This window comes from Lentinula edodes (genome assembly GCF_021015755.1).
Source record: "Lentinula edodes strain Le(Bin) 0899 ss11 chromosome Unknown C8R40scaffold_31, whole genome shotgun sequence".
NCBI classification, from domain to species: domain Eukaryota; kingdom Fungi; phylum Basidiomycota; class Agaricomycetes; order Agaricales; family Omphalotaceae; genus Lentinula; species Lentinula edodes.
Window position 1 is genome coordinate 247,644 of NW_025764337.1, and position 23,993 is coordinate 271,636.

The window sequence follows — 23,993 nt, forward strand, 5'->3', positions numbered from 1 at the left end:
CTCCTCCCTCCAGGCAGCGGGTTCATGGAATGTGCCCTTTGGTTTTCTGAGAATCAAATTGTAAACGTTGGCACGCTTTACATTTGACTCATACACAATGGCGACATATTGTGGCAAATTCGGAATGATGAAATTGTATATCTTTCGACGGCGCTGCAATAGTGAGGTACAAGTGTTCATTGAGCAAAATTCACCCATGCAAGTTGGAGAATTCCCTATTATTCGTGAGGGAAATTGATGGCACTGCACCCATTCCGGATCCCACCGAAAGCTTCCTGAGCACCCATATCACCGTCCCAGTAACGCACTGTTCGCCACCTTTTCGACATCACGGCAGGTCAGGCTATATCTTATACCCCGCTCAAGATGACCACCATTGATTACAGCATCTTTCGCATCCCTTCCACCCAGAAGCCTCCAATTTGCAACAGTAACATCAAAGTCAGCGAATTTCGGGGGATGTAAATCGTCAAACCCAGCAGTAAAATGATCAACAATCTGATTTCCGATACTATACACACATGATTCAGCACAACAATAAAATACAGTCAAATAAACTTGCCCATGAAGATGTGATGTATACAGTGATCCAGAAGTTATAACGACACTGCGGGGTTCTAAAAGAACGGACATAACCGGAGTGGGATCTATAATTCGTGCCACGTCCTCAGACCTAGGTTCGGTAGCGTTTTGACCTTGACTTCCCGTCATATACTTGTAGTAATGAAATGCCGTGTGGGTTCCTAGAGATATAGTAGCGACAACTGGGTGGTATGCCGGACCATCCTGGTGAGGCTGTATGAAGACAATGATCAATAATGAAACTTGCAGAGAATAGAATAGCCTGAGGGTGTTATACCATAATTCCTTGCCCTGGTAGATACTAAGGGAATATTAATTTCGCAACAAAGCCTATATTTAACGACAGAAGAGAAATCCACTTCGTTGACGATGATATGATCTACAGAGACCGTGTTAAGTGGAAGTCTATTGAGGGAGCTGTGTTATCTTACTGGGCGCTCCATGAGTGGAAGCACGGAATACACCAGTAGATTGTAAGCGATTTACAATGTTAGGGCTGTAATGTTGAATCCTTTAACATGGAAGAACAAGAAAAGGCCCTCACGCACTATACTTCAACAAATGGGGGAAGGGGCTGCGACAACAAAACATTTTTGCCTGTCAATTGTCCTCCTGTCGCAACGTGGTTTGAGGGATGCAATAGAAGATTATGAGCTTGAGCAGTAGAACTTGCCCCATATCTGCAGCCTAAGGGACTCTTGACCGTCATTCCCCTGTATCTTGTTGATGTTTTTTTTTGTAGAATATCACCTTCGATTTGCAAGCCCTTTCCAGCTTTGTTGAGGAGTGTCCTTGATCTAAATCCGCATTGAGGAAAGTGATAACATAAAGCTTGCAGCTCCCTTGAAAAACGAACATACTTTACGAATGAGATAACCCTCTTCTTCTTCCTATTTTTGTTGATGCCGTGAGTAATACCGCAGAAACCTATTGCCATCAATGCCGCTAACCGTCACAAAATTTGGGATGTAGAAAACCTCGCGATTTTCATCCACAGCTTGCGCTTGAAGGTTGATCGGCATCGAACACTCGAACACTCGAAAATGTCCGAATTGTAAGCTTTTAGTAAATCACGTTCTGGTGAACTATTTCTCACGCCTCCATCATTTGACAGTGACCAGCATTCAGAAACCAGCATTCAGAAACACTCTAATTCCTCGAAAAGAGTTCAAAGGATGGACGATTATTCGAGCATCGTTCATACCAATGACTCCAATATCTCAAGTTTTGGAGTCGCCAGTTATGACAATTCCTTTCCGATTATATCAATCAAGAAGTCAAAAGTACAGCGTCCAGCATGCTAGGCTAACACGGAGTTGATTGTAATCGGTTTAGACTGATTCAACTTCGGATGCAAGGCAACAAGGATAATTTAACAAGTACAAGATGACTACAGTTCAAAATTCGGATTGTACGCTGTACGGGGGCCAAGAGAAGGTACAATCTTATACTGATATGAGTTCTATGTGGCCAGTGAGGCTTGTATTGTTTCATTTCTGCTCAGCGGAACTAAAATTCAAAAGTAAGTATCTTAACCGTTCATAAGGGAACTTACTTACACAGGTGTATATACGCAAGGATAGCCCCGACGATTGCAGTTTGCGCAAGATGGACGATTTCCATCGCATTTCAACTTACGACCTAGTAGTAAGGAGCATTGACAAGCAAATTTCTGCGCCCGATATAATGACAACCGCAGTACCTCGACAAAATTGACAAGCCATTGGTGTTCGTCGAGGAACTCTAGGGGATTCCATTTGCTGCTGAGTGTTGTTGTCCTATCTCAACCTCGTCTAACTGGAATCTAAGTTATACAGAAACAGACAAACCTGTTGCGACGACATGAAAGTGATTCGAAATCGAGAAGGGGAATACTGTTTGGTGGGGGTTATCGGGTTACTGCTTTGTTCCGGGTTCAACTGGTCTTTTATACCCATCCACTGCATACTCTCAAGTCCATAAGCCTTAGACTCAATGACCCTCAATCTAGCAACGGGGAAGAATGACATTGACAAAAAGGATGAAACATTATTTCATACACTCAATCGAAGTAGGAAAGCCGGTTGCCTCTCATATCGAACGCGAAAATTGTCCCGAGATTCGAGAATGCGCCCTCGAAGATAAACCCTGAGTGGTTTTGACAAAATGCCGAACCTCGCCTGTAAGGCTTGATTGAATGCTTCGAGATTATCTGACCAAAGTAAACATTGAAAGTTTTGTATTTTTTCATTCTCTTTGAGCTTATACGCACGCTGCATACTGTCTACTTATTTAATTTCGCGTGTAGTGCGTTTGCGTTCATCCGATAAAGATGGATCGTGTCTAAGATAATGATATAGTATTTTGTTTTTCGGCCTGTGCATGGCCAGAGGGTTGTCTAAAAGAGACAATATTATAGTTATGTGTATGTATATATATATGATAATCTAGGGACAGTAGAAGTACAAGAGCTGCCTGGATTCCTGTTGTAAGTTCTACCGAGCTTTGGGGACTGGCCGCGCAATAAACTTCCTCAAGAGACCGGTGTTCAGTACTTCAGTTCTTGGACCATGCCGTGTAATTTCCTTTCCCAATATACATGTATTCCAAACTGGCCCTGCCTGGTTCCAACCGCAGTGCGTTGGTATTCTCTTTTTCTTTGATGGACAAAGATATGTTAGTGAAGTTCTAATCATTTCTTTGCTGCTTTCGGCTATTTTTCGCTCATTTATTTTGACGAATAATCGACTTGTGCACAAGAAACCACAGTTATGTCGACTGTGAATGATGAGATACATACATATCTTAATTGGATGGTGCCAACTGCACTTATAAAGGTCTACTCTGAGACTACTCAAGTGAAACATGCTACTATCGGATCGGTTTTACAGATGAGCTAAAGTATTATACATACCTCGGACTTCCCGCTCATTGGAAACTCGGGCCCTCCATGATCCACCGTCGAGAGGGATGAAAATCGAGGGACAGACAACAGATTACGGCTAGAGGTCCTTGAGGCCTGAAGTTTGAAGTCAGATTCTAAAATAATTTGCCCTCGGGAAACCAAAGACCAGATTCTCTGAATGATGAACTACGATGACTGCGATGGTCACTAATGTAGCGCATGCTCATTGTTGGTATCCTGAAGTAGCCCTAGGGAATCCTAGTCACTAAAGGAGCCGGCGACGTCCCTGTAGGGTCTCACTTGAAGGGCAGCAATATGAGGCAATATTCCGTGGATACACCCCGGATCCGGATAAGTATGTCTGTCTTCTTTATCAATCTAGTGAATCAGAACGAGTAGCGGGCATACTTTGAGGTCCTTGAGCAGACTAGTCTCGGTCGCCACAATTCCGAACCGCGATTGTTGGCCAACGCAAACCTGAGAGGAGTGACTACAACTCCTACTTTTCACAGAAGAGACTGAAGTCTTTGATAGACGGCAGGTACATGAATGGCGGCGTAGCCACGCTCTAGTCAACCCTAACTTGGCCAAAATATCTTCTATACATATTGTGATGCATATAGGCACAGGCTGTTACGAGGCGGTCGAGGGCTCGGAATCACGGGCGAATCATCTCAAAGACCGGGCTAGCCTGCTAATTCTTGGAGACGTGAGTAATTCATTGCTATCAGCGACGATTATCGTTACCGATGTACTTTAGCTTGTAGTAATTAATCGGTCAAGAATATGTTGATAGTCAGGAAAGGGTCGATGTAAAAGATAGAAATTAGAATCCGAGGTCTAGAGTTGGCGCACAATATTCAAGAGCTGTCTCGTCCAGACTATTTTTTTCGTCTTTGTGGACACTTGATAAGATGTGGTGCATCCGACCAGCATTCCAGCGTGGAGACAGGTGGATACTATTACTGACAAAGCCGATAAGTGTACTAAGGATCTAAGAAAGAAACTGACACTTTGACACAAGCAATAATCCAAGCGTAGTGAGATATGACCACATCGTCCTTGGATCGACGTCCGAGACCGGCAGTTTCCATTTGGGACCACTGTCAGCTCGCTGGTACTTAGCGCCATGTATTCTGTACAATCTATTTATCGGTTCCAGATTAGTACTAGACGACGCAGTTTCAACACTCAATGTTAATCCGATACTTAGCATTAGAATCCTTCACATAAAAATCGGAGTACAACCGACGCCCGACCAGCGCGCAGGAAGGCCAAGTTAATGCTACGGTTCACATTCCACACCTTTCCACACGCGGAGTTCCTCTGGCCAAGTTTGTTAGGACTCTTTTGTAACCAAGGAGATGAATGAACTGGCCTTGCATAAATTGTGCATAAAATAACTTGAAGTAGACCCAGTGATTCTCATCAGAGGTCATCAGTAAGTACTAGTAAGTAGCCACAGATAGCCACCAGGTAGTAGCCACCAGGTAGCAGCCTTGGTAGCAACCTTTGGAAGGAACACACAAACAAGATAGGTGAGGACTTAACTTTGGAGACTAAGTACGAAGGGTCGAATACGTTAGCTTCGCGGGAAGGAAGGTCAGCGCCATTATAGGCCATTATCCGCCATGATTTCTTCAAAATTTCAAGACGCGTGGCAAGCAAGATCTAATCTACAATCATAAAGGACGATCGTATTGCATTGAACAGCTAAATCAGAAATTGTACGTGAATGGTTTACATTGAGTACAGGTATGTAACACTCTATCCTGTCATGGGCACAAATGACTACGAAACGAAAGTTCGATTGCTTGTGCTTAAAGATCATCTTCACCTGGAATGACATCCAACTAGGTGGGAGATGTCAGTAATGGCAAGAAAAGAGGAACTACAACAGGGACAATCACTTTATCAAGGTCGTTCAAACATTCTCCAAGGACTTTGACACTTTTCAATAAATCCTCTTCCGAGATTACCAGCGGTGGAGCAAACCGAATTCTGTTGTGGCACAATGGTAACGTTGCCAAGAACCCAAGATTTTCGGGACTTACATATTAACATGCGTAGGCTTGGCCAACACCCCGCGACTCTTCAGCAATAAACAGAGCTGCCATGCCGTCCTTCCTTTCGTACTCTTGCTTTCATCAATGACTACAGCGTTAAGTAAACCTCTCCCTCGAACAATTTGTACTAGAGGAGAATTTAGGGCAGAGACTGAAGATCGAAAGAGTCTACCCAAAGCCATTGCTCGTTCAGCTAGCTTTTCATCTTGGAGAACTTGAAGTGCGGTCATTGCGACTGCGCATCCAAGTGGGTTCCTACCGGATTAGAGCAGAGGAATAAGAACAAGCAAGAAATCAGAAACTAAAAACGGAATACGGGGATTTCGGGTAACGTAGAAAGAATGAATACTACTTACCCCCCATAAGTACTCCCGTGCTCGCCAGGCTTAATGCAGAGCATGATGTCCCGGTCTGCAAGGACTGCTGAAACGGGATACACTACCAAGCGAGTAAAACGGGGTGTAAAGGTGAAAATTGGTACCCGAAGCGAAAAGGAGAGACGTACTTCCACCTGACAAAGCCTTTCCAAGAAGTACAACGTCAGGTCTAACGTTGTCATATTCGCAATCGAGCATTTTTCCGGTACGACACAAACCCTATAGAAGATAAGATGACGTTTAATTGTAGTACACAACCGCCAAGTGCATTAGACGTACCGTTTGAATCTCATCACATATAAGAAGAACATTGTGTTTCTTGCAAACAGCATGTACTTGAGCAAGATAGCCGAGTTCCGGTACGACGATCCTATTGAAGGTCAGAAATTGGGTAAACTGAGGATACTTAAAAACGGTTGTCTCACCCTGCCTCGCCCTGAATCGGTTCGATGAGGAACGCAGCTACATACTTTCCATGAAGTTCGAGCGCCCGCTCTAGATCCTCTACGATGCCATATCGGATAGTGCGTTCCTGACTTCCGTCAACAAAGGTGGGTCCAACACCTTCAAGGTAAGGCCCAAATCCTGTCCGGCTTTCCGGATCCGTGCTCATACTACATGTAGATGGGTGTGTGAGACCCACGGACTCGGAATTTTCATAAACATACCTGATGATACCAAGAGTTCGTCCATGAAAGTTGTTCTCTACGCATAGAACCATCGCTTTGCCCTCTGGAACACCTTTCTTTGCATACGCCCATTTTCTTGCAAGCTTCAGTGACGTTTCAACGGCTTCTGCACCCGTGTTCATAGGCAGAACCATGTCGTACCCAAACATTTCGGTGATCTGTTGAGCGAATTGGCCAAACACGCTGTTATAAAACGCTCTGGAAGACAATGTGAGCTTCTGGCATTGCTCTATGAGAGTCGCTGCGATCCGTGGGTGACAATGGCCCTATAAAACTCGTATTAGCTGTGGTACGAAAGGCGAGATAAGAGCATAAAATGAACTCGAAATCTTTGGGGATCTTGCTGAGCCGATTTCTGAAAGCCTGATAGGCCCTTATTGAGGCCTCACCCGTGATATCGGAACAGAAGGACGACGACGACATTGACCTCTTCAACTTGCAGTGGGCACAGTTTCATGTCAAATGGCATCGTCGGGTAGTAGCGGCGGACCAGCAAAGAGGATACTGACCTGATTCACAGCTCTAAATGATTTCGTTAATGAAATTAATTTAGATAGATGAATAGTACGACACTTACGAATACGCAGATAGCATATCAATGTATTCTCTGCCTTCCGGGTCCCATACCCTAAAGTTGAAAAACCGCTATAGTACATGAGTAGTCTAGTGGCAAAAACCACTCACTTGGCTCCTTGAGCACGCTCAAATACGACTGGCAGGGGATGGTAACTAACGGCAAAAATGACTCGCATCAGCAGATGTATTTAAAGGCAAAGGTGATAATACGAATTGGCATCCTCTGCATCCTTCTTCTAAGAACTTACTTATGAGCACCAAACTGGTGTTCCATTTGGATGACTTCGGCAGAACTCGCATGCCGCGCGCCCGACTTGGTGTTGCCATTCTTGCCGTTCGTGGCCTTCAAGCCTGCAACATTCACCGATACATGTCCATTAGATGGAGAAGTTGTTACAGAAGGGGCCATGGTTGAATCGTTGTTTGAAATTTGTTGTTCGACTTGATGATGATGGTGGAGAATAAAGAAGTAAGAACTGACAACGCCTTTCCGCTTCGCCCGTATTACTATGGATCAAGCTCCGCCCGATGACGAAGCCGAGTAAGTAAACCCCTTGGTTTGCGCATTAGTTGCCCGGAAAAGCAGGCCTTGGTCGAAGATGGTTCCGAACGGATTAGAGCAGTACAATCAGTTATACATACCTTGACGCTTGCTCTACGAGCGCTGTGATTCGTGAAAAAAAAGGCTTAGGGAACAATTGTGTACATAAGCGCCAAAAGGTACGTAAATGGAATTGGGAGCTGATTCCAAATATAGTTGGTATCCGATATGGTGTAGTGGCTAACATTATCGCCTCTCATCTTGAACGCGATAGCCCGGGGTTCGATTCCCCGTGTCGGAATGATTTTTTTGTCTATTCTTCCTTCAGAAATCAAGACTGAGCAGAGAGGAGGTGCTCTAAGTACGACATACATGTGTGATACAGTACAGTCAGTGCTCTGCAGAGCATGTCGATTGTTGCCAACATTTTGTCTTCACATATTTGTTTGTTCAATACATTTTCCTCAAGAGCCCAGACCCAAAAATAGATACAGTGGTACCATCGTCGTACATGTAGAATCAATAGCGAACTTACTAGAAACAAGAAACAAGATTTCCTCAAAATTGATGTCTGGAGCCTGAGGCCCGGCCCCGTATGATGCATGTACGTGTCAGTATACAGCGGGTATGCGTTTCGAATGAAGTGATGGACTGAAGGGACTCGTTGTTCACCGCGGAGCGGCTTTGTGAATGAGGATCAAATTTTGAAGCCGCATGTGTATCGAAGTAAGCTGTCCAAGGTTGAGCTACTGTGAAATCATGCTCTTAACCCTCAGATCGGATTCTAGAAGACGATATACGCAAGGGATGAAAGGAAGTGATGAGCACGCACCAGCACAAAGCAGAACATAACATTAACAGCCAAACCTTGACTTTGAACAATCAAGACCTCGAGGGGAAGTAGTTCCATGGAGTTTGCGCTGTCGTTGTTGCACTCCGCTGAATCAATATCTCGCAAGACGTTTTCTGACCAAGGCGATCGGTCCAGACAATGCGCGGTAAATTTATGACCAAGCAGCTCCGATTCCCCGCAGCGGTTGTGCGATACGTCGCGCGAGAACAACAACGATAAAAAAGCCCAACCCACTCAACCACTGCAGTGAATGCAAAATCTAGGAGCCCTCGCTGAATATTTTGTGCTGCTCGAAGGTGGATTCTGAGCCCCAAGACTTGGAATTTTTTGAAAGAGAGCTTACCAGTTTTCGACAATATTCATCCGTTGCTGAAGCGCAGAAGCCTGAAGCTGCGGACTAATCGAAAATGGTTAAAGAAGCCGATGGCGCCCGCACTGCGCTAAAATTAGCGCCTATCTAAATCGGAGTTTAAAAACACTCCATTTTTCGCGGTGTGTCCGCAGCAGTTTTATTATTACCTTTCAAATTCCTCAATCCTCTTAGCGAGTTCGTTTTACCTCTCTTCCCAGTCCTCCTCAGATCCTAATTCACAATCGTAGCAGAATCCATATCCATGAAACTTTCTGCTGTCTCTTTTCTAGTCGCTGGTGCTGGCCTCCGTACGTGTTCCCTGATTGTGTGATGAAGAGATAAAAGCCTTATATCTTACTTTCTCCCCAATCTAACAGTCCAGGCAAACGCCAGTCCTCTGCGCGTTGCATTCGTGAGCCATGGGGCTTCTGTAATCCCTCAGGCGAATTCCAACAACGAGAGTGTGGCGCAAATCGTCTCTCCCACCAAAGTTCATGACGCAAAGCCTTGGAATAACGCAGAGAACGGCGCTCGTCGTGGTTGCGCTGGCTCTCGTTCATTGTTGATTTCCAACACACTTCGACAAGCTCTTGGACTGCCTCTGATCGAGACCGAGTCCGTTCACACACACCATGAAGGTGGCAAGCTCAAAGGCGCTCTTCATTTTGTGCCTTTTGCGTTTGGTGGGCCAGTTTTGGAGCACGACAACCAGGACGACGACGAAAACCGCGCTCATCACAAACATCATCATCATCAGGAGATGCAGGGTGAAGAAGAAAAGGAACATGTTCATCGCAAGCACCATCATCATCAGGAGATACAAACTGAAGAAGAAGGCGAAGAGGGTCACGTTCATCACAAACACCACCATCATCATGACAAGTTTAACCCGATGGAGGAGCGTGAGGGCGAGGAAGGTCCTATCTATCGCCATAGACACCACCGCCACCACTTCAAAACAAGGACTGGCCGTTTCCCCAGCAGGTGTTCCTTCATCAGGCGTCTCCATTTCTCTCTCATGACCCTAGGTCCTTGGGAAGGCCGTGCTGTTGCCTTTGTGCTGGGTAAGTTTGTTGGACAACCTTACCCTGATTACGCAATCTTACTAAATCTTTTCAACAACTACAGGTTGTGGCCTCGGTGTCCTGCTCAGGATGTTTTGGGTTCTCACTGTCGTCGCCTACCGCACTGTCAGGGGCGGTAACAGTAACCAAGAATCATCATACATTGCTCTTCCCAACCGATACGATCCCGAAGAGGTTTTCGTCCCCCCTCCTGTTTATATCGTTGACGAGAAAGCTCCTCTACAGGAGGAGTTGAATCTGTCATCGTAGAATTACCAACTGATTGTGATTCATCTTCCGTTGTTACTTGTACCAGCGCAGCATCACTTTCCGAAGACGTTCCTTTTGCATCTACTATTTTGTCCCTTTTAGAATCCATCTAAGTACGTCAAGCTTGGTATTGATCTTTGGGTTGAGGAAGTACTTGTTACAATTATGTGGACTTCTTTGTTACCCGTTTAGCGTATTACTCTATGTTTTGTTTTTGTACGACCTCTTTACTCTTCCAGAATGCGAAGTTACTTCATAATTCGATTGGGAACGTGAACTACATTTCAAGTAGACCTGTCACGATCTGAAACCCGGGGGAGCTATCCTGAGTACAAACCATATCAAGCACGCTGACTACTTTACATCGCTGCCTTATACTTTGAGTCTACTCAGCCTTCGGACACCATCACTCGTGATGACAATATCAACTCAATCGCCGCTGCAGGAAGAGGAAGAATCAGAGCCACAGCTTCCTTCGTTGGGGTCAACAGTGAAGACAAAGGATCCCCCTTCGACGCTTCCTTGACCACCCTGAACAAGGATAAACCCAAGTTAGAAAGTATGACCGTAGTATTGACGAATCAATACTAACCGCAGGGCAGGCCTTGATAATGGAACCAAGGACCAATTCACAGTTAGTTGTGTCTGGCGGGCTATCGACTGTGCCAACGGCGTAGAAGGCGGTAAAGTCACCTGTTGTAGTACCGTACGATGGTGAGCTTTCGAGCAAGATGAAAGTCACGGCAGTCAATGCATACACTTGAAACCAAACCCATCGGAATTATAACAGTGCGAAGAGCTATCTTGAGGTCGGACCTATGAAGAGACAAGGTAGTGAGTACTATATAAAATGCAGTCAGCTAATATTGATTTTGCTCACCGTACTGACCGAAGGACAAAAGGTGTCGACAAAATTGCCACAGTTACCTTGCGTGCCAGAACTGAAGCAGCTAAAGCTTAAATTTTGTCCAACAGCAGAAGCGGCGGTCAGTATGAGAGACGATGCCACAATGTTTTGCTACGAGATCGGATAATCAGAGGAGGAAATTCAAGAGAAAACATATTCACCTTGCGATAGTTGAGTTGGTGGAGCATAATCGTGAAGTGGAGAGACTATGAGTGAACCATTCCGACTCTATATACTGACAAAAACGCAGCGGCCAGTTCTGGAAATACAATCCGATATCGTCTAATTGTGTAATTCAAGTTCAAGTTCTATTCTGTTGACGTAGCTGAACTTGGAAATTGTACACTCGCGATCTCTTCGAGTTGTCTTCCCCTTGTATTAATCATGAGAGCTGGGATTTGAAGATGAATATACTTCCACAAAGATACCTGTCATCCGAATGCAAAAATGGATATTGAAGATTTTGATTCTCCCGAACGAACTCCCATTGTCGTTCTCACCTACAAAGGCGCAGGAAGCAAAGCATTAGAATCGTTTTATGAGTCACTAAGACAGTAGAACTGCAGCAATGAATATATCTAGACCAATCTGGGCATGATTTCAGTGAACGGCAGCTGGCATGTGCATATATATAGAGGCCAAGAGTAAATGCACATCTCTCTACATCTCTGTCCTTAGCGGAATGGCTTTGAATGGCTCCTCGTACTGCAGAGATTTAAGAGCGCTTTCGTTGTATCAGCGAGATGTCTTCCCATTGTACTGGTTTTTGGAGGTGTATACACCGCTACAAAGATATCTGCTATCCAAATGCAAGATGAATATTGAGGAACGCGACTCTCTACTATTGTCGTTCTTACCTGTGGAAACATAAGAAGTATACCATCGGAATCAGATTGTGAGTCACTGAGACAGTGGGACTGCAGTTATAGACTCGCAAACAATTTTGGACCACCTGGCTGATATTTCAGTGACAGACAGCTTGCATAATATACATAGAGGCCCGTTAAATGACAAATAAATGCGTTGAACCTTGTATGCCGTATAAAAAGTCGTTGGATAGGCACCCAAATAATGCCGTGTTCTAGAGAATCCAATATCTTCCGAGTCTGTTACTTGGTATATCAGGAAGATATCATGAGTCATAGAAAGGATCCTGCTAACGATCAGCAGTGATATGGAGTGTCTGATTTAACGTTTCCGAGTACCTCAGGTTTGAACCTTGACTCGGAGCTCGTGGTTCATTTGAATCAATTACTGTCAATTTCCCTTTGTCACACTGATGCACCTCACAAACTCCAGACAACCATTCTCGCCAGCCCGATACGGTCCATGCTTCATACCCGGTAACCGATACGCATACGCTCCTGGACCCCACTCCTGCTGAAGAGTCAAGTCCTTCAACCCGCCTTCGAGAAAAATTACTTCCTCGATGTAGTCGTGTGTGATGACGGAGTTATTCCGAGATAAGTCGCTAGAGGAGGCTTATCAGAGGATAAGTCAGCCAGGTGGTGTGAGTCGGTCAGCGCTGGTTTGGCGCCTATCTTCTCACATCCGACACCCACCGCCAATTGGAGTTTTCACATAATTTTCGCTACCCACCCACCCGCACCGATTTAGTTCTCCCAGTTGTATGCTACTGCTTTAATCCCCGCGTGTACTTTTATCTCACATATTCATCTTCTGCCCACCCGCGCGGGGCTAAAGCCCAGCCAAACCTCCTCGCAAGTATTATCTATCACCACTTTTACTTATTCATTTAATTCGAACTGAACCTCAGCCTGACTTATCCAAGGGCCATTGAACGTTGGGCTCACACCACTGTATGACTGATCTTTCGCCTGAAGTGATAGAAGTAGTGCCAGTGGGAGAGTCCAAAGAATTACTTAAGTTGAGAGGATACTCCCAGATTCCCGATCCAACAGAATACCAAGGATAGGCTTCTTCTGCAGAAGAGTTGAGCTTGGGCCGTGGGGGAAGGGAGGTGAACTCTTTTTGTTGCATGTCGTTGTGTCCCCCCAATGAATAGAGAGTCCAGGCAGGGTCTATTTGTAGAACTGTCTCAAACGCCCTTCAAGCTCACATATACCTTCCAGACTGTACCTAAGTAGTTGGATATCATCAATAAGTGACACAAACACAGGTATTCGAAGATTTCGAACAAGTTTTATGGCCTCTCGAACCGTCATAGGATGCCGTGCAGCTCGGCTTGGGCTTGGTCAGGGCCTTTCGCGTGGCAACATAAGTACCCCCGATCTGAATCTCCCTCACCTCTTGATACAGTACAAGTTGTAATCTTATCTACGGCGCTTATGAGTCAGCTGTGAGAATTGTGATCAAAAGTTGAAGCGTCCATCTAGTCCTTGTCCATCTATACCAATCACTCTTTTGGACAAAAAATCTACTCTGTTTTTGCCGTATCATCGGCTTATGGCTCGAGGAAGGGGCTATAATAAGTACAATTCCTCTAGAGGAGGAGCATCCACCCGCGGTGGGTCAACTGGAGGAAATAGTCCTCGTGGTCGAGGATACAGAGGCAGAGCCAGGGGTGGACGAGGTGGAGGTGGAGGCCGAGGTGGCTACATTGGATATAACCCTTCAGATGACACAGACTTCGTCTTGCAGACATATAACAGTATGGCTTATATTTTCCACTCGTTGAACTCATTATAGCTTCTCCTACATTAACAGACAACTACGACACAGGACGTTACTTCAGTGCTCCTTCGACACCTCAGAGTCGAGGAAGAGGTCGGGGAAGAGGGCTAGGCTCCAATAATTCACCCCAAAGCATTAATAACTACCAAGCAAAACGCAATAGAGGTCGAGGTCGAGGTCGTGATGGATATGATAACCCCAGAAATGATAGAGGATCAAATAACTCAGATGCACCGCTTTCATTGTCATTAAGACCGCTGCTACGGCCAGTTGTTTTTGTTCCCGCTACCCAGAACCGATTTCTATTCCAGGCTGAAGAGGAACTCATTCAGCCAATCGTGGAGGATGCCGGTACGTTCTTTCTGTGCCCCGTTTTTCCAATGAGCAGCTATTGACCCTGAAGCGCTCTTAGGAGATGAAGAACAAAGCCATCTTCCTACTGCAGACCGCGTTGCGCGGTTGTTTAGTGGTACCTATCAGCATCAGGAAGTTGACGATTCAAACGACACGGAAGGCTTAGAGGAAATCGATTTCTCCGACGTGGGAAGATTCCAACAGGTGATGGATGGTTTTGCTTCTGGTGCCGCCGCCGCGGTTGGCAAAGGCGATGTGGAAGAGATTGTCGAAATGGAGGAAGGTTCTCCTAGGCCGACCGACGTTTTTGAGGAAGCAGAGTTGCTGCTCCAGGAAGAAACTGCCAGCTCAGTGAAGGAATCCTTGGATACAGTCACGACTGAACCCGACGGCTCGAATCAATTCCCTCGTAATGTAGAAATGTTAGCATCTACCTCCCTCTCTATTTCCACTGGAGATGCGGACCCAGAGCTCGCTCAAGTTTCTTCATCTATCCAATCTATTGCGATCCAAGATGAACCGCGACCGAGAAAGGATGAAGATATGCAGTCCCAGGAGCCAACACAACAAGAGAATCCTACCTTCTTCGTCGACGTGAGTCCGTCGTCTTCAAACCCAATCCAGACTCCAATCATCACCAACCGCGTAGATGGTCTTGGACTGGGCGCTCCTTCCATCTCTGATGATGACGGCGACATCGTTGTCTACGTTGCTCCTCATCCCCGTCAAGGCAGATCTACAGCTCCGACGCCTACTCCAGGATTTCGGCCGGAGATTAGAACCACCTCCATCTTGACAGGGTTACCTATTGGAACAGCTCCTCCCGCTGTCGGACCAGCGCCTACACTTGATTCAATAACTTTCACATCTTTTGGTTCGGGTGTTGAATCTCTATCTGCTGATCGTTCTGGTCTTCCTAGACTTTCTATCGCTCATGCAAATGATCCTAGTCATATAGATAGAGATCAAACCAACAACTCCAACCACACGAGACCTCCTGTGTTCACATCCAACAGCCCTACACCCGCCAAAATTAAATCTCGTCAGCGAGGTCAATGGGCAGCCAAGCAGGGTCAGCGCGGAGGAGGGGCTTTTTCGTACTCTCGGCATCACTCGTCTTCTTCGTTCGCTTCTCGAGGGGCGGATGTCTCTGAAGCACAGTTGACTAATTGGAGACAGAATAGTCAGGAACAGCAGAGGAATTGGAACCCGTATGCGAACAACGCGAACACGAACTTGTATTCGAATGGGAACCCGTATGTGAATGCGAACACAACTCCCTATGCCAACACGAACTTGTATAGCCCTGCAAACCCGTATGCGAACACGAATCCGTATAGCCCCGCAAACCCGTATGCAAACACGAATCTATATAGCCCCTCTCACACGTATGCGAATGCGAATCCGTATATGAACTGGAGCCCGTCCACTTACTGGGGATACGAGGAAGACAATACACAGTCTCCTAAAGTGGATTCGACTGGACTCTTGGGTGTGTTAGCTAGCGCTCAAGCTCGTGTTCAGACCCGCTCTGGTGACGAGCTATCACCTGAAGGAGGTGAAGGAAAGGATGAAGGGGATAATGGTGCAGGACCAAGTGAAGCAGAAGGATCCCAAAGAGCAGGGCGAACCAAAGAAGAGGAAGGTGGTGGTGCTGAACAATCCGAAGGTCTCTGGCATCCGATAGGTGCTTCGTTAGGCGCCGCAGAAGGAATGGAAATCGATCCGGAGCTGGATATTGACATGGAAACGATGAAGCGGTTCGTAGAAGGGATGGGTCCAAGTGGAAGTAGACATGTGACGATGGATGATTTGGAAGACGAAAAGAGGATGAGGGAGGAGGATGAAGAGAAACTGAATGAGGGAGATGGAGAGAGTGAGGAGGATGACGACGAAGAAGAAGAAGAAAGAAATCCTTCTACTGATCATGGTAATGTTCAGGTCGAGAATGAGCGTATTCATGTGGAGGCGCAGGTGCATCAGAATGTGGAAGCGCAGATTCAAGAGTCCCAGGTGCAAGAGGTGCAAATCTTCAGAGATGAACAAGTGCCTGAGGATGTGTTGTCACTGGAGCAGGCGCAAGTTTCCGAGGATGTCCCTTCGCAGGTGCAAGTGCTCGAAGATGGGCAGGTGCAGCTGCAAGTGCAAATTTCGGACGTGGAGTCGCCGGTAGATGTGCACAAGGATGATCAGCTACTAGTGCAGATTCGTGATGATGAGGACAAGGATCGAGATGATCAGGATGACGATGAAGTCGAGCAAGTATTAGATCTTGAGGAGAGATTGTTGATTGCGGAATCAGAGGGCAATGAGATTGAGATTGACAGTGAGGATGATGAGGATGTCGAGGATGATGATGATGGGGAAGATGAAGATGAAGATGAAGACAACGACGATGATCAGAGTCCCAGGTCCAGCTTCCAAGCAAGACTCGAACATCTCCGGAAGAAAGCATCGAGTCAGACAGGTGCTACTAGTGCGAAAAGCAAGGGGAAGGCCAAGGCCAAGGCTACCTTGTATGATGATTCTGATTCTGATGACGAAGATGACTGGGATCGTAATCGTACTTGGGCGGAGGAAGATGATGATTTCAGTGCTCATATACAAGTATGTGTTCAGGGCAATCCTACTGGGTCCCCAGTCTTGATACTTACCTATCCGAAACTCAGGACATCCTTGATGGAAACAAAGACAATCTCGTTGGTCGAGACAAGAAGTCCAAGAAACAAGTCTTTCAAGCAGTCTATAATGGTGACTTTGAGGATGTGGATATGTGGAAGCCCGCGCGTATGTTTCCACCAACCACCCCCATTTGATCAGATAAATTGATTCTACTATCAGGAAAAGCTAAAGATAAACACAAAGACATTCCCCCCGACCTCATCGATCTCTGGAAGAAAGACAGGGCCAAGAAGGATATTCGTAAACAAGAACGCAACCTTGCTCGACTCGCTGCCGCAGCTGATCCCCTCACCGAAAAGCAAGGTGGCAAAAAAGGTCGAAAAGCCATGCTCGCGGCCGCTAAACTCGATCCTACCATAGTCGTCTTACCAAATAGAGTCATAGACATGACAACACTCGTACAACAAATCCGTCGATTCATCGATAACATTGGAGGACCGAGTTCAATGTCGTTGCCTCCAGCGAACAAGCAAACGAGGAAAGACATACACGAGCTGGCTGCTGCGTTCAATTTGAAGAGCTTGAGTAAAGGAGATGGTGACGCGAGGTATACGACGCTCACCAAGACGACAATGTCTGGGATCAGGGTGAACCAGAAAGTGGTTGCGAAGATTGTAAGGAGAAGGGGAGGGCTTGCTGATAATGCAGAGTTTGTGGGAGGGGCAGACATATCGAAGAAACATGCGGAGCGAGGTAAAGCTGGTAAGTCGATGCCGAAACATAGGGAAGGTGATGAAGTTGGCAAAGTAAGAGAATCGTTTCACGTGAAGTCTTCATCGTTAACTCTGGATGTTGATAGGCTGCTCCGAAAATTAACGAGACGAACATCGGATTCAAGATGTTGGCTTCAATGGGATGGGCAGAGGGTGATTCTATCGGGCGGAGTGGTGGATTGCAGAACCCTCTCACTGCTGTCATCAAAAATACAAAGCTGGGTCTCGGAGCAATGAAATAAAGATGGATATTATGGCTATTCAATTTTGCACCTGTCAGTATAAGTTTTGTAACTTGTACATCCATGTATCTATCTATTGGAGTTCACTTCATTACTCAAGCATTCTTACTTTTCACTCGAAGGAGAGGTAAAACGCATAGTCCATGAAGGTAGAGCTTGATTGTCGCGTCAAGACCCGTCGTCGGCATTCCGAACGGGCCGCTTATAAAAATGAGCAATCGTGACGAATATGATTTCTTTATTGAGATCCACCACGTCCGACGAATGATTTATCGATTTATTGTCTTCCATTCCTACTACCTTCCTTTTCCCAACTCTCCTTCTCCCTTCCTACATCCATTTAAACGACAATGTCAATCGCATATGCAATCGAAAAACAGCTAGCGATATCTGCTGTGCGAAGAGCCTGCTTATTGACATCTTCTGTATTCAACAAACTGGTTAAGAATGAGACGTTAGTAAAGGGAGACAAGTCTCCTGTTACAGGTATAGTGATTCGCTCTTTCTTCTCTTCGTTTTCATTTATGTATATGACATTTGCAGTCGCAGACTATTCCGCCCAAGCAGTGATAAGCTCAATGCTTCACCACGCATATCCTAACGATCCAATCGTTGGCGAAGAAGATGCATCGGATATACGAGCAGAAAGTGGTGCTTCGCTCAGAAATCGTATTGTCGAGCTTGCAAACGAAGCATTGACAGCCGAGCTTGGCATCGGGGACGATGCGAATTGGGGAATCGGACCTGGATCAGAGCAGAATGCTGACGAGTTATTGGATGCGATTGATAGGGGACGATATGAGGGTGGTGGAACTGGGAGTACGTCTAATCTTTCTGTCTTCACGTTCCAAATAATCTAAGTAATGGACTCAATGAATCTGTAGGAATGTGGACAATCGACCCAATTGACGGGACCAAAGGTTTTTTACGAGGGGAACAATATGCCGTTTGCCTAGCTCTAATCGTCGACGCTCAAGTTCAACTTGGTGTTCTGGGGTGCCCGAATTTGCCTATAGACTGGTTGAAACCGGACGGCGAGAAGGGGTGCTTATTCGTTGCGGTCAGAGGACAAGGAGCTCAGCAGGTGTGTTTTTATCTTACGTTTTCGAATTTAGGTGATTTCTATAAGCATTATTCCTTCCAGATAACGCTTTCCGGCGCAGAATCAACACCTCTTACAATGCCTCCATACACACCATCCACATTTAACTTCCTCGAATCAGTCGAAGCCGCACACTCATCTCACTCTACCATATCCCGTATCTCCGCTATAATGGGATTAACTGCATCCCCGATTCGAATGGATAGTCAAGCAAAATATGGGTGCCTCGCGCGAGCAGATGGTGGAGCGTATGTGAGGATGCCTACTGGGGCCGGGTATAAGGAAAAGATCTGGGTGAGTATAACATTCGCGTTTTGGGTCGATCGCGTTTGGGGAAAAGCTTACTTCTCTTCATACTCTTCTTTCCTCGCCGTTTATATTCCGTAGGATCATGCAACTGGTTCCCTTCTGGTCACTGAATCTGGTGGAATTATCACCGACTCGCGCGGCCTTCCGCTGGATTTCGGATTGGGCAGGACGCTGGGAGAAAACTACGGGATCATTGCGACGGTAAAGGACGCGCATGGAAAGTTGTTGAGTGCGGTGCAGCAGGTCGTTGCGAAGGAGGAAGAACCATTGAAGTCAAGAGCATAGTGCAGGGTTGAAAGCTATATAATTACACGCGTTGTGTGGATCTTGAAAATTTTGTCGAAACCTCAATTGAAGAAGGTCAGCAAGACAAATCGCTGCAACAAAAATTCAAATACCATCTAGCCCTCGAAGCCCCGCCATTGTGCTCCATGTTCTTGCCAAAGGACGAGCGCGTGTGTACACCATGTCTTAGAAATGTTATCTTGAAGATCTGAAACCTCAGGCTCAAGGCTCAAGATACCATGTCTCATTTTTCAGTGTGAGTCGGTCTGTAGCTCAAATGTATCTATAACTCTATCGATCAGTAGATTACTTGTCCTATTACAGTCATGGACAGTGGGTGGAGTCGACCACCCACTGTCCCGGGGCGCCCCCCGTACTAACCTGCTTTGAATTTGCAGGTTCTTCACGAATCGCGACCCGGGAATTAGAAAATTGGACGATGGACCTGGACACTGAAGATTTGCGACCCTTGGATACAGCAACTTGGACCAGCTTGGACCCCTTGGCCTTAGAACACTGCTTTACCCGCCAAGTGACGAGATGTACTTATCCACGCAGACGTGCGGGATGCATCACTAAAGTCCTTGGTTCTATACTCATTGCCAATGTCTTGTACACCCTCTGAGCTGATGCGCAGGGGTATACAAGTCCGTGCCATATACCCGCCTTGCGTCACAAATACCTTCCGATCAAGAGCTCTGGCTGGCCCCCAGGGTTCAAGTGAAGGGGGTATGAGTGTCCGGGCACATAAGAACTTGTCTCAGGTTCTTAAGTTATTTTTGACAACTTAGTCTACGGCACTGAATAGAGCAGGAGGCCTTTCTGGAGCATCAAATGCCCTGGGGCTGTCAGGGTGGAAACAAATTCCTCAAATTGAATGGACTACAAGCTTGGCGGGCACTACGAGGTATTTCTCGATCGAACTAGAACTCCAAAAGTGTATGATCAAGTAGTAAGATCTACGAATGTCATTGAAGGTGGATCTCGAAGGAAAAAGATTTGGTCCTGAAAAGAAAAGAATTATTTGCACTTATGAACTTGAGTAGTGTTCAAACTAGACCGGTGACCGTCCCTCTATTAGTATGAGGGAAAACCTCGATATTGCCGAGCAAAATTTGATCTTAGATCATTCCTCCTAGAGGGCTTGGTCACCAAGCTATGTTCAAGCAACTTTTAGTATTAGTAACTGCGCCAAAAATAAACATACAAATCCGTCTCGATTACATTAAATTAACAAACAAGGCTGCTTAAAATATGAGTCCAGTACAACAAAATGTGATCTTCCCTTCCCGTTTACTTCAATTCCCAAGATTTCAATCTACTCTAATATCTTCCCCAGTTCAAACACAGTGCATTTGCGCCCACTTCAACGCCTCGTACTTTGTTGGGTACATCTCCGTCCTCGCTTTGATAGTCTCTTCATCCCACGTAGGTAGCACCGCGTCTAAATCTGGCCTCGCACGAACGATATCATCCCTCAAATTATTGGCATACTCTGCTTCTCCTCCTTTACCACCGTTTTCGGTATCGCCTGGCCCGAGGAACCCATATGTGACGAATGACGAGGGAGGGTCGGGGCTCGACTCCTTACTATCACCAGCCCCCTCATTCTCTGGAACAGTATCGGGCACTTTGAGCAGCTTCACGACTTGCGCTATCCGTTCTCGATCAAACGCCATTCGTTCATCGACAGAATCAGGATACGAGACTTCGCCAAGCCAAGCGAGGGTTAGCCATGTACTTGCTACGTCGGCTACGATGAAGGGTGTCATAGCGAGGATGGCGCCGATGAAGGCTAAGGAAGGGTTGTACGCGTAGAGTATGTGTCGGTGGAGGAAAGGTATACGTCGGAATTGGGGCAAGACAGGAGTAGTGTATGACATTATTGGTACAGTTGATGATACGGTTTTGTTATTAATTTCCGACGCGTTAGTAGTGCTGTCGGCGGGAACGGGTAGAACGTGCACGAATTCTGGATGAGGACAGTATCCCGTTCCGAGAATGACCACGTCAATATCCTTAATTTCCGATCCATCTTGGAGGATGACTGTGACTTTCTCGAGCATCATACCGTCGTCTGTCTCTTCTGCTGGCTGCAAGATGTATTTCTTGATCGCGCTGACGTTTTTGATACGGGAGTCAGCGAGACTAGGGAACCAAGGGGCTGCAGGACGACGCATGGAACGATACACAGGCGTTTGAGCGACAGGGGCTAATTGACTTGCGATATCGTTGGAAGAATTAGCATTGCCAATGATGATTGCTTTCTGCATAACCCACGAGATCGATAAGAAAGATTTCTCAAGGCGGTGTAGATGGAATTTAGATACCTTGCCTTCATATCCATCAGGCCCGTTCCACCATTTTGCGTGGAGCGCCAAGCCTCGTTTCCTAACTTGATTCAACCCTTCCGTGTCAGGCCAATTCGGCTTATCGTAGTACCCCGCACAAACAGCTACAGCATCCCATATCTCCTCCGTCTCCAGCGGCATACCATCATTATCGTCGCACATTGACCAATCCCTGACTCGGACCTTCCATCCTTGCTTATCTGGCAACTCCTCGATCCTCATGACTTCGGTGTTTAGCTGGATATTACCTTGCTCTATGTATGGCTCCGCAAAAGACCGCAGGTATTGATAGGTTTCAGCTAGTGTAGGGAACGGCTGGTGAGGGTGGTTAGGAGATTCAGGAAAAGGAGCCTCGGAGAATGCAAGAAATCGAGGGAGGACGTTCCCGACAAGACCAGGATAAGCAGGAGAGGGCCATTGCGGCTTGTTCATTGCGGTCGTAGGATTTGCTGATGGAATTATTGGTTCGTCTTGGTACCTTAGTTAGATTCTTTAGTTCGAAGTGTGTCGAACCACGATAAGATCAGAAACGTACCAAACACCACCAATATCGTCTCGTCGTTCCACCAATAATACTCGCTCAAATCGTCCTTTGGATCGTTCAACAAGATTTCGTAGCGTTACAAGTCCAGCTGGACCACCTCCTACAACTAGAACGCTTCGAGGCCGAACCGCTGATGTAGAGTTGGCAGAATCTGCAGAATTATCGTCCATTGAGGATGTTAGTTGGAGAGTGTGAACACTCAAGTCTATGATTTATAAAGCACTGAGATGGAGGTAAAACTGGAAGAACTGCACATGTAATATCCGGGAAGCGGTGTGTGTACATAAACTGTCTAGACTCTGGATTGATATCATGATAACGGGCCCTGGCATGTATCAGGAATCGTTAGATGAAGAACCAGATGGTGTCGGATGTGGGTCAACAAGGGACGAACGTGTGCGCCACACATTTCAAAATTTTAGACCTACGAGTAAATTCGGTCCTCCCTCTGGTTTCTAGCAAAGCCTGAGTCGACATCGAGAAATATAACTTGTTGGCGCTGTGCTTTATTTACTGACAGTGTCCATTTAACAACTTGGGGCCCAGACGTAGGCTTGAATTCTCTTCGTGGTACTCAAAACTATAGTACTTGAAACTATCTACGGTCCAAGGCTACCCCCAATGCCCATGTTGGATAACCACTCTTCCCACTCGAAATATGGTCGACAAATATAAGGAATGAATAAATCCCAATCCTGGTAGTGTGAGCCAACGAAGTGCTCATTTCGCAACTATACTTTCATTGAAATATACTAGTACTTGAGCTATGGTGCTCCACCCATCCCCAGTCAATCATCCATATTCAGCCATCCTTGCCAGCTATGATATACCAAGGTTGATATCCTGGTGTGTAAGCACCAGTGCCTCAGAATCGTTAAACTGCTGTTGCCTCCATGGGTGGTTGTCCGGGAGGTCATGAATTCCATACACGCCTTTCACTCTTTCATTGAAGAAAGTAGAAAGTCCCGCGTAGGAAGCAAAGGTCCTCGTTCGGGCCAACGCAGCAGTACAAAAACCGGCGATTGACATAAGCAGGGCCCATCAATGCTGATAAGACCTAGGCCTGGTGGGACTCCAGCCTCAGGGCAAACCTTCAATCTTCGTAGTTGGCGGATATAGCTGCGCAGCATAAATGCAACACAGATTTACTGCCATATTGAATAGATGGACCAGACCTGATTAAAGAGTTGGTCCCTTGATATGGTCCTCGATCATGAGACAAGTCCCACTCTAGTTTTATGATATGGCAGACTCACTCGATGAACAGATTGTCCGAGTCGTGTTTACGAATAGTAGGTTCAGGGTGTTGGCCTCTGAGGCATCTGTCTTGTTTTCATCCAGGTATGGTACTCTTTCGCCCACTGTGCCAGGTGTGCCATTGGTGAGTACGCTCAGAGCATGTTTCAAGGGCCCCTTCTCTTTATTCTGCTTAGCTATTTCCCTGTTTGCTCATACTGGTCTAGGCTCGTCACTCAGATCGTCTGAATCAGATGGTTGTAGACTGAGAAGGGGCGTGCTTTGGGAAATGACAGAGGACAGAAGTGTTCAAAATATCGGCTGGATTAGCCATTTGAACCATTCGTGACTGTATGGAT

General features: G+C 46.2%; 9 protein-coding genes and 1 non-coding gene across 10 annotated transcripts; 4 read left to right on the plus strand and 6 right to left on the minus strand.

Annotated features, from left to right (window-relative positions):
- Positions 1-288: 288 nt before the first annotated feature.
- On the minus strand, positions 289-1,621 carry C8R40DRAFT_1255275 (uncharacterized protein; the record flags this gene model as incomplete). Its single annotated transcript, XM_046233756.1, has 9 exons — positions 1,533-1,621; positions 1,443-1,472; positions 1,333-1,379; positions 1,131-1,250; positions 1,014-1,078; positions 942-961; positions 860-883; positions 559-795; positions 289-498 (listed from the first exon to the last, which is right to left on the minus strand). The coding sequence occupies exons 1-9, from the start codon at positions 1,602-1,604 to the stop codon at positions 289-291; spliced, it is 825 nt and encodes a 274-aa protein (XP_046083580.1). The 5' UTR covers positions 1,605-1,621.
- A 75-nt stretch (positions 1,622-1,696) lies between these two features.
- C8R40DRAFT_1117059 (uncharacterized protein) lies at positions 1,697-2,471 on the minus strand. The gene is made up of 5 exons (XM_046228641.1): positions 2,412-2,471; positions 2,285-2,360; positions 2,142-2,223; positions 1,918-2,091; positions 1,697-1,865 (listed from the first exon to the last, which is right to left on the minus strand). Exons 1-4 carry the CDS (start codon positions 2,424-2,426, stop codon positions 2,073-2,075), a joined length of 192 nt encoding a protein of 63 aa, XP_046083581.1. The 5' UTR covers positions 2,427-2,471; the 3' UTR covers positions 1,697-1,865; positions 1,918-2,072.
- Positions 2,472-5,138: 2,667 nt separating this feature from the next.
- On the minus strand, positions 5,139-8,013 carry C8R40DRAFT_1117080 (ornithine aminotransferase). Its single transcript, XM_046228642.1, has 12 exons — positions 7,423-8,013; positions 7,283-7,327; positions 7,176-7,226; positions 7,108-7,120; positions 6,578-6,864; positions 6,335-6,523; positions 6,189-6,279; positions 6,038-6,128; positions 5,889-5,970; positions 5,521-5,787; positions 5,377-5,467; positions 5,139-5,319 (listed from the first exon to the last, which is right to left on the minus strand). The coding sequence occupies exons 1-12, from the start codon at positions 7,581-7,583 to the stop codon at positions 5,287-5,289; spliced, it is 1,401 nt and encodes a 466-aa protein (XP_046083582.1). The 5' UTR covers positions 7,584-8,013; the 3' UTR covers positions 5,139-5,286.
- On the plus strand, positions 7,938-8,016 carry C8R40DRAFT_t180. Its single transcript has one exon. It is a non-coding gene; the product is annotated as a tRNA-Glu (tRNA).
- A 1,892-nt stretch (positions 8,017-9,908) lies between these two features.
- Positions 9,909-10,218, plus strand: C8R40DRAFT_1011211 (uncharacterized protein; the record flags this gene model as incomplete). Its single annotated transcript, XM_046222857.1, has 2 exons — positions 9,909-9,984; positions 10,049-10,218. Coding segments are annotated over 2 exons (246 nt in total), but the record flags the coding sequence as incomplete, so codon positions are not given.
- Positions 10,219-10,683: 465 nt separating this feature from the next.
- C8R40DRAFT_1173579 (uncharacterized protein) lies at positions 10,684-11,349 on the minus strand (the record flags this gene model as incomplete). The annotated part of the gene is made up of 5 exons (XM_046232042.1): positions 10,684-10,785; positions 10,847-10,947; positions 11,013-11,070; positions 11,135-11,272; positions 11,323-11,349. The coding sequence occupies 5 exons, from the start codon at positions 11,347-11,349 to the stop codon at positions 10,684-10,686; spliced, it is 426 nt and encodes a 141-aa protein (XP_046083584.1).
- A 1,069-nt stretch (positions 11,350-12,418) lies between these two features.
- C8R40DRAFT_1071712 (uncharacterized protein) lies at positions 12,419-13,162 on the minus strand (the record flags this gene model as incomplete). Its single annotated transcript, XM_046226371.1, has 2 exons — positions 12,419-12,642; positions 12,976-13,162. The coding sequence occupies 2 exons, from the start codon at positions 13,160-13,162 to the stop codon at positions 12,419-12,421; spliced, it is 411 nt and encodes a 136-aa protein (XP_046083585.1).
- Positions 13,163-13,454: 292 nt separating this feature from the next.
- C8R40DRAFT_1117089 (uncharacterized protein) lies at positions 13,455-18,022 on the plus strand. Its single transcript, XM_046228643.1, has 6 exons — positions 13,455-13,793; positions 13,850-14,167; positions 14,229-16,777; positions 16,840-16,957; positions 17,012-17,598; positions 17,652-18,022. Exons 1-6 carry the CDS (start codon positions 13,589-13,591, stop codon positions 17,805-17,807), a joined length of 3,933 nt encoding a protein of 1,310 aa, XP_046083586.1. The 5' UTR covers positions 13,455-13,588; the 3' UTR covers positions 17,808-18,022.
- A 27-nt stretch (positions 18,023-18,049) lies between these two features.
- On the plus strand, positions 18,050-19,670 carry C8R40DRAFT_487935 (uncharacterized protein). The gene is made up of 4 exons (XM_046235221.1): positions 18,050-18,626; positions 18,692-18,891; positions 18,952-19,203; positions 19,297-19,670. The coding sequence occupies exons 1-4, from the start codon at positions 18,158-18,160 to the stop codon at positions 19,501-19,503; spliced, it is 1,128 nt and encodes a 375-aa protein (XP_046083587.1). The 5' UTR covers positions 18,050-18,157; the 3' UTR covers positions 19,504-19,670.
- A 1,173-nt stretch (positions 19,671-20,843) lies between these two features.
- C8R40DRAFT_1052478 (uncharacterized protein) lies at positions 20,844-22,568 on the minus strand (the record flags this gene model as incomplete). The annotated part of the gene is made up of 3 exons (XM_046224761.1): positions 20,844-21,770; positions 21,834-22,277; positions 22,368-22,568. The coding sequence occupies 3 exons, from the start codon at positions 22,566-22,568 to the stop codon at positions 20,844-20,846; spliced, it is 1,572 nt and encodes a 523-aa protein (XP_046083588.1).
- Positions 22,569-23,993: the final 1,425 nt, after the last annotated feature.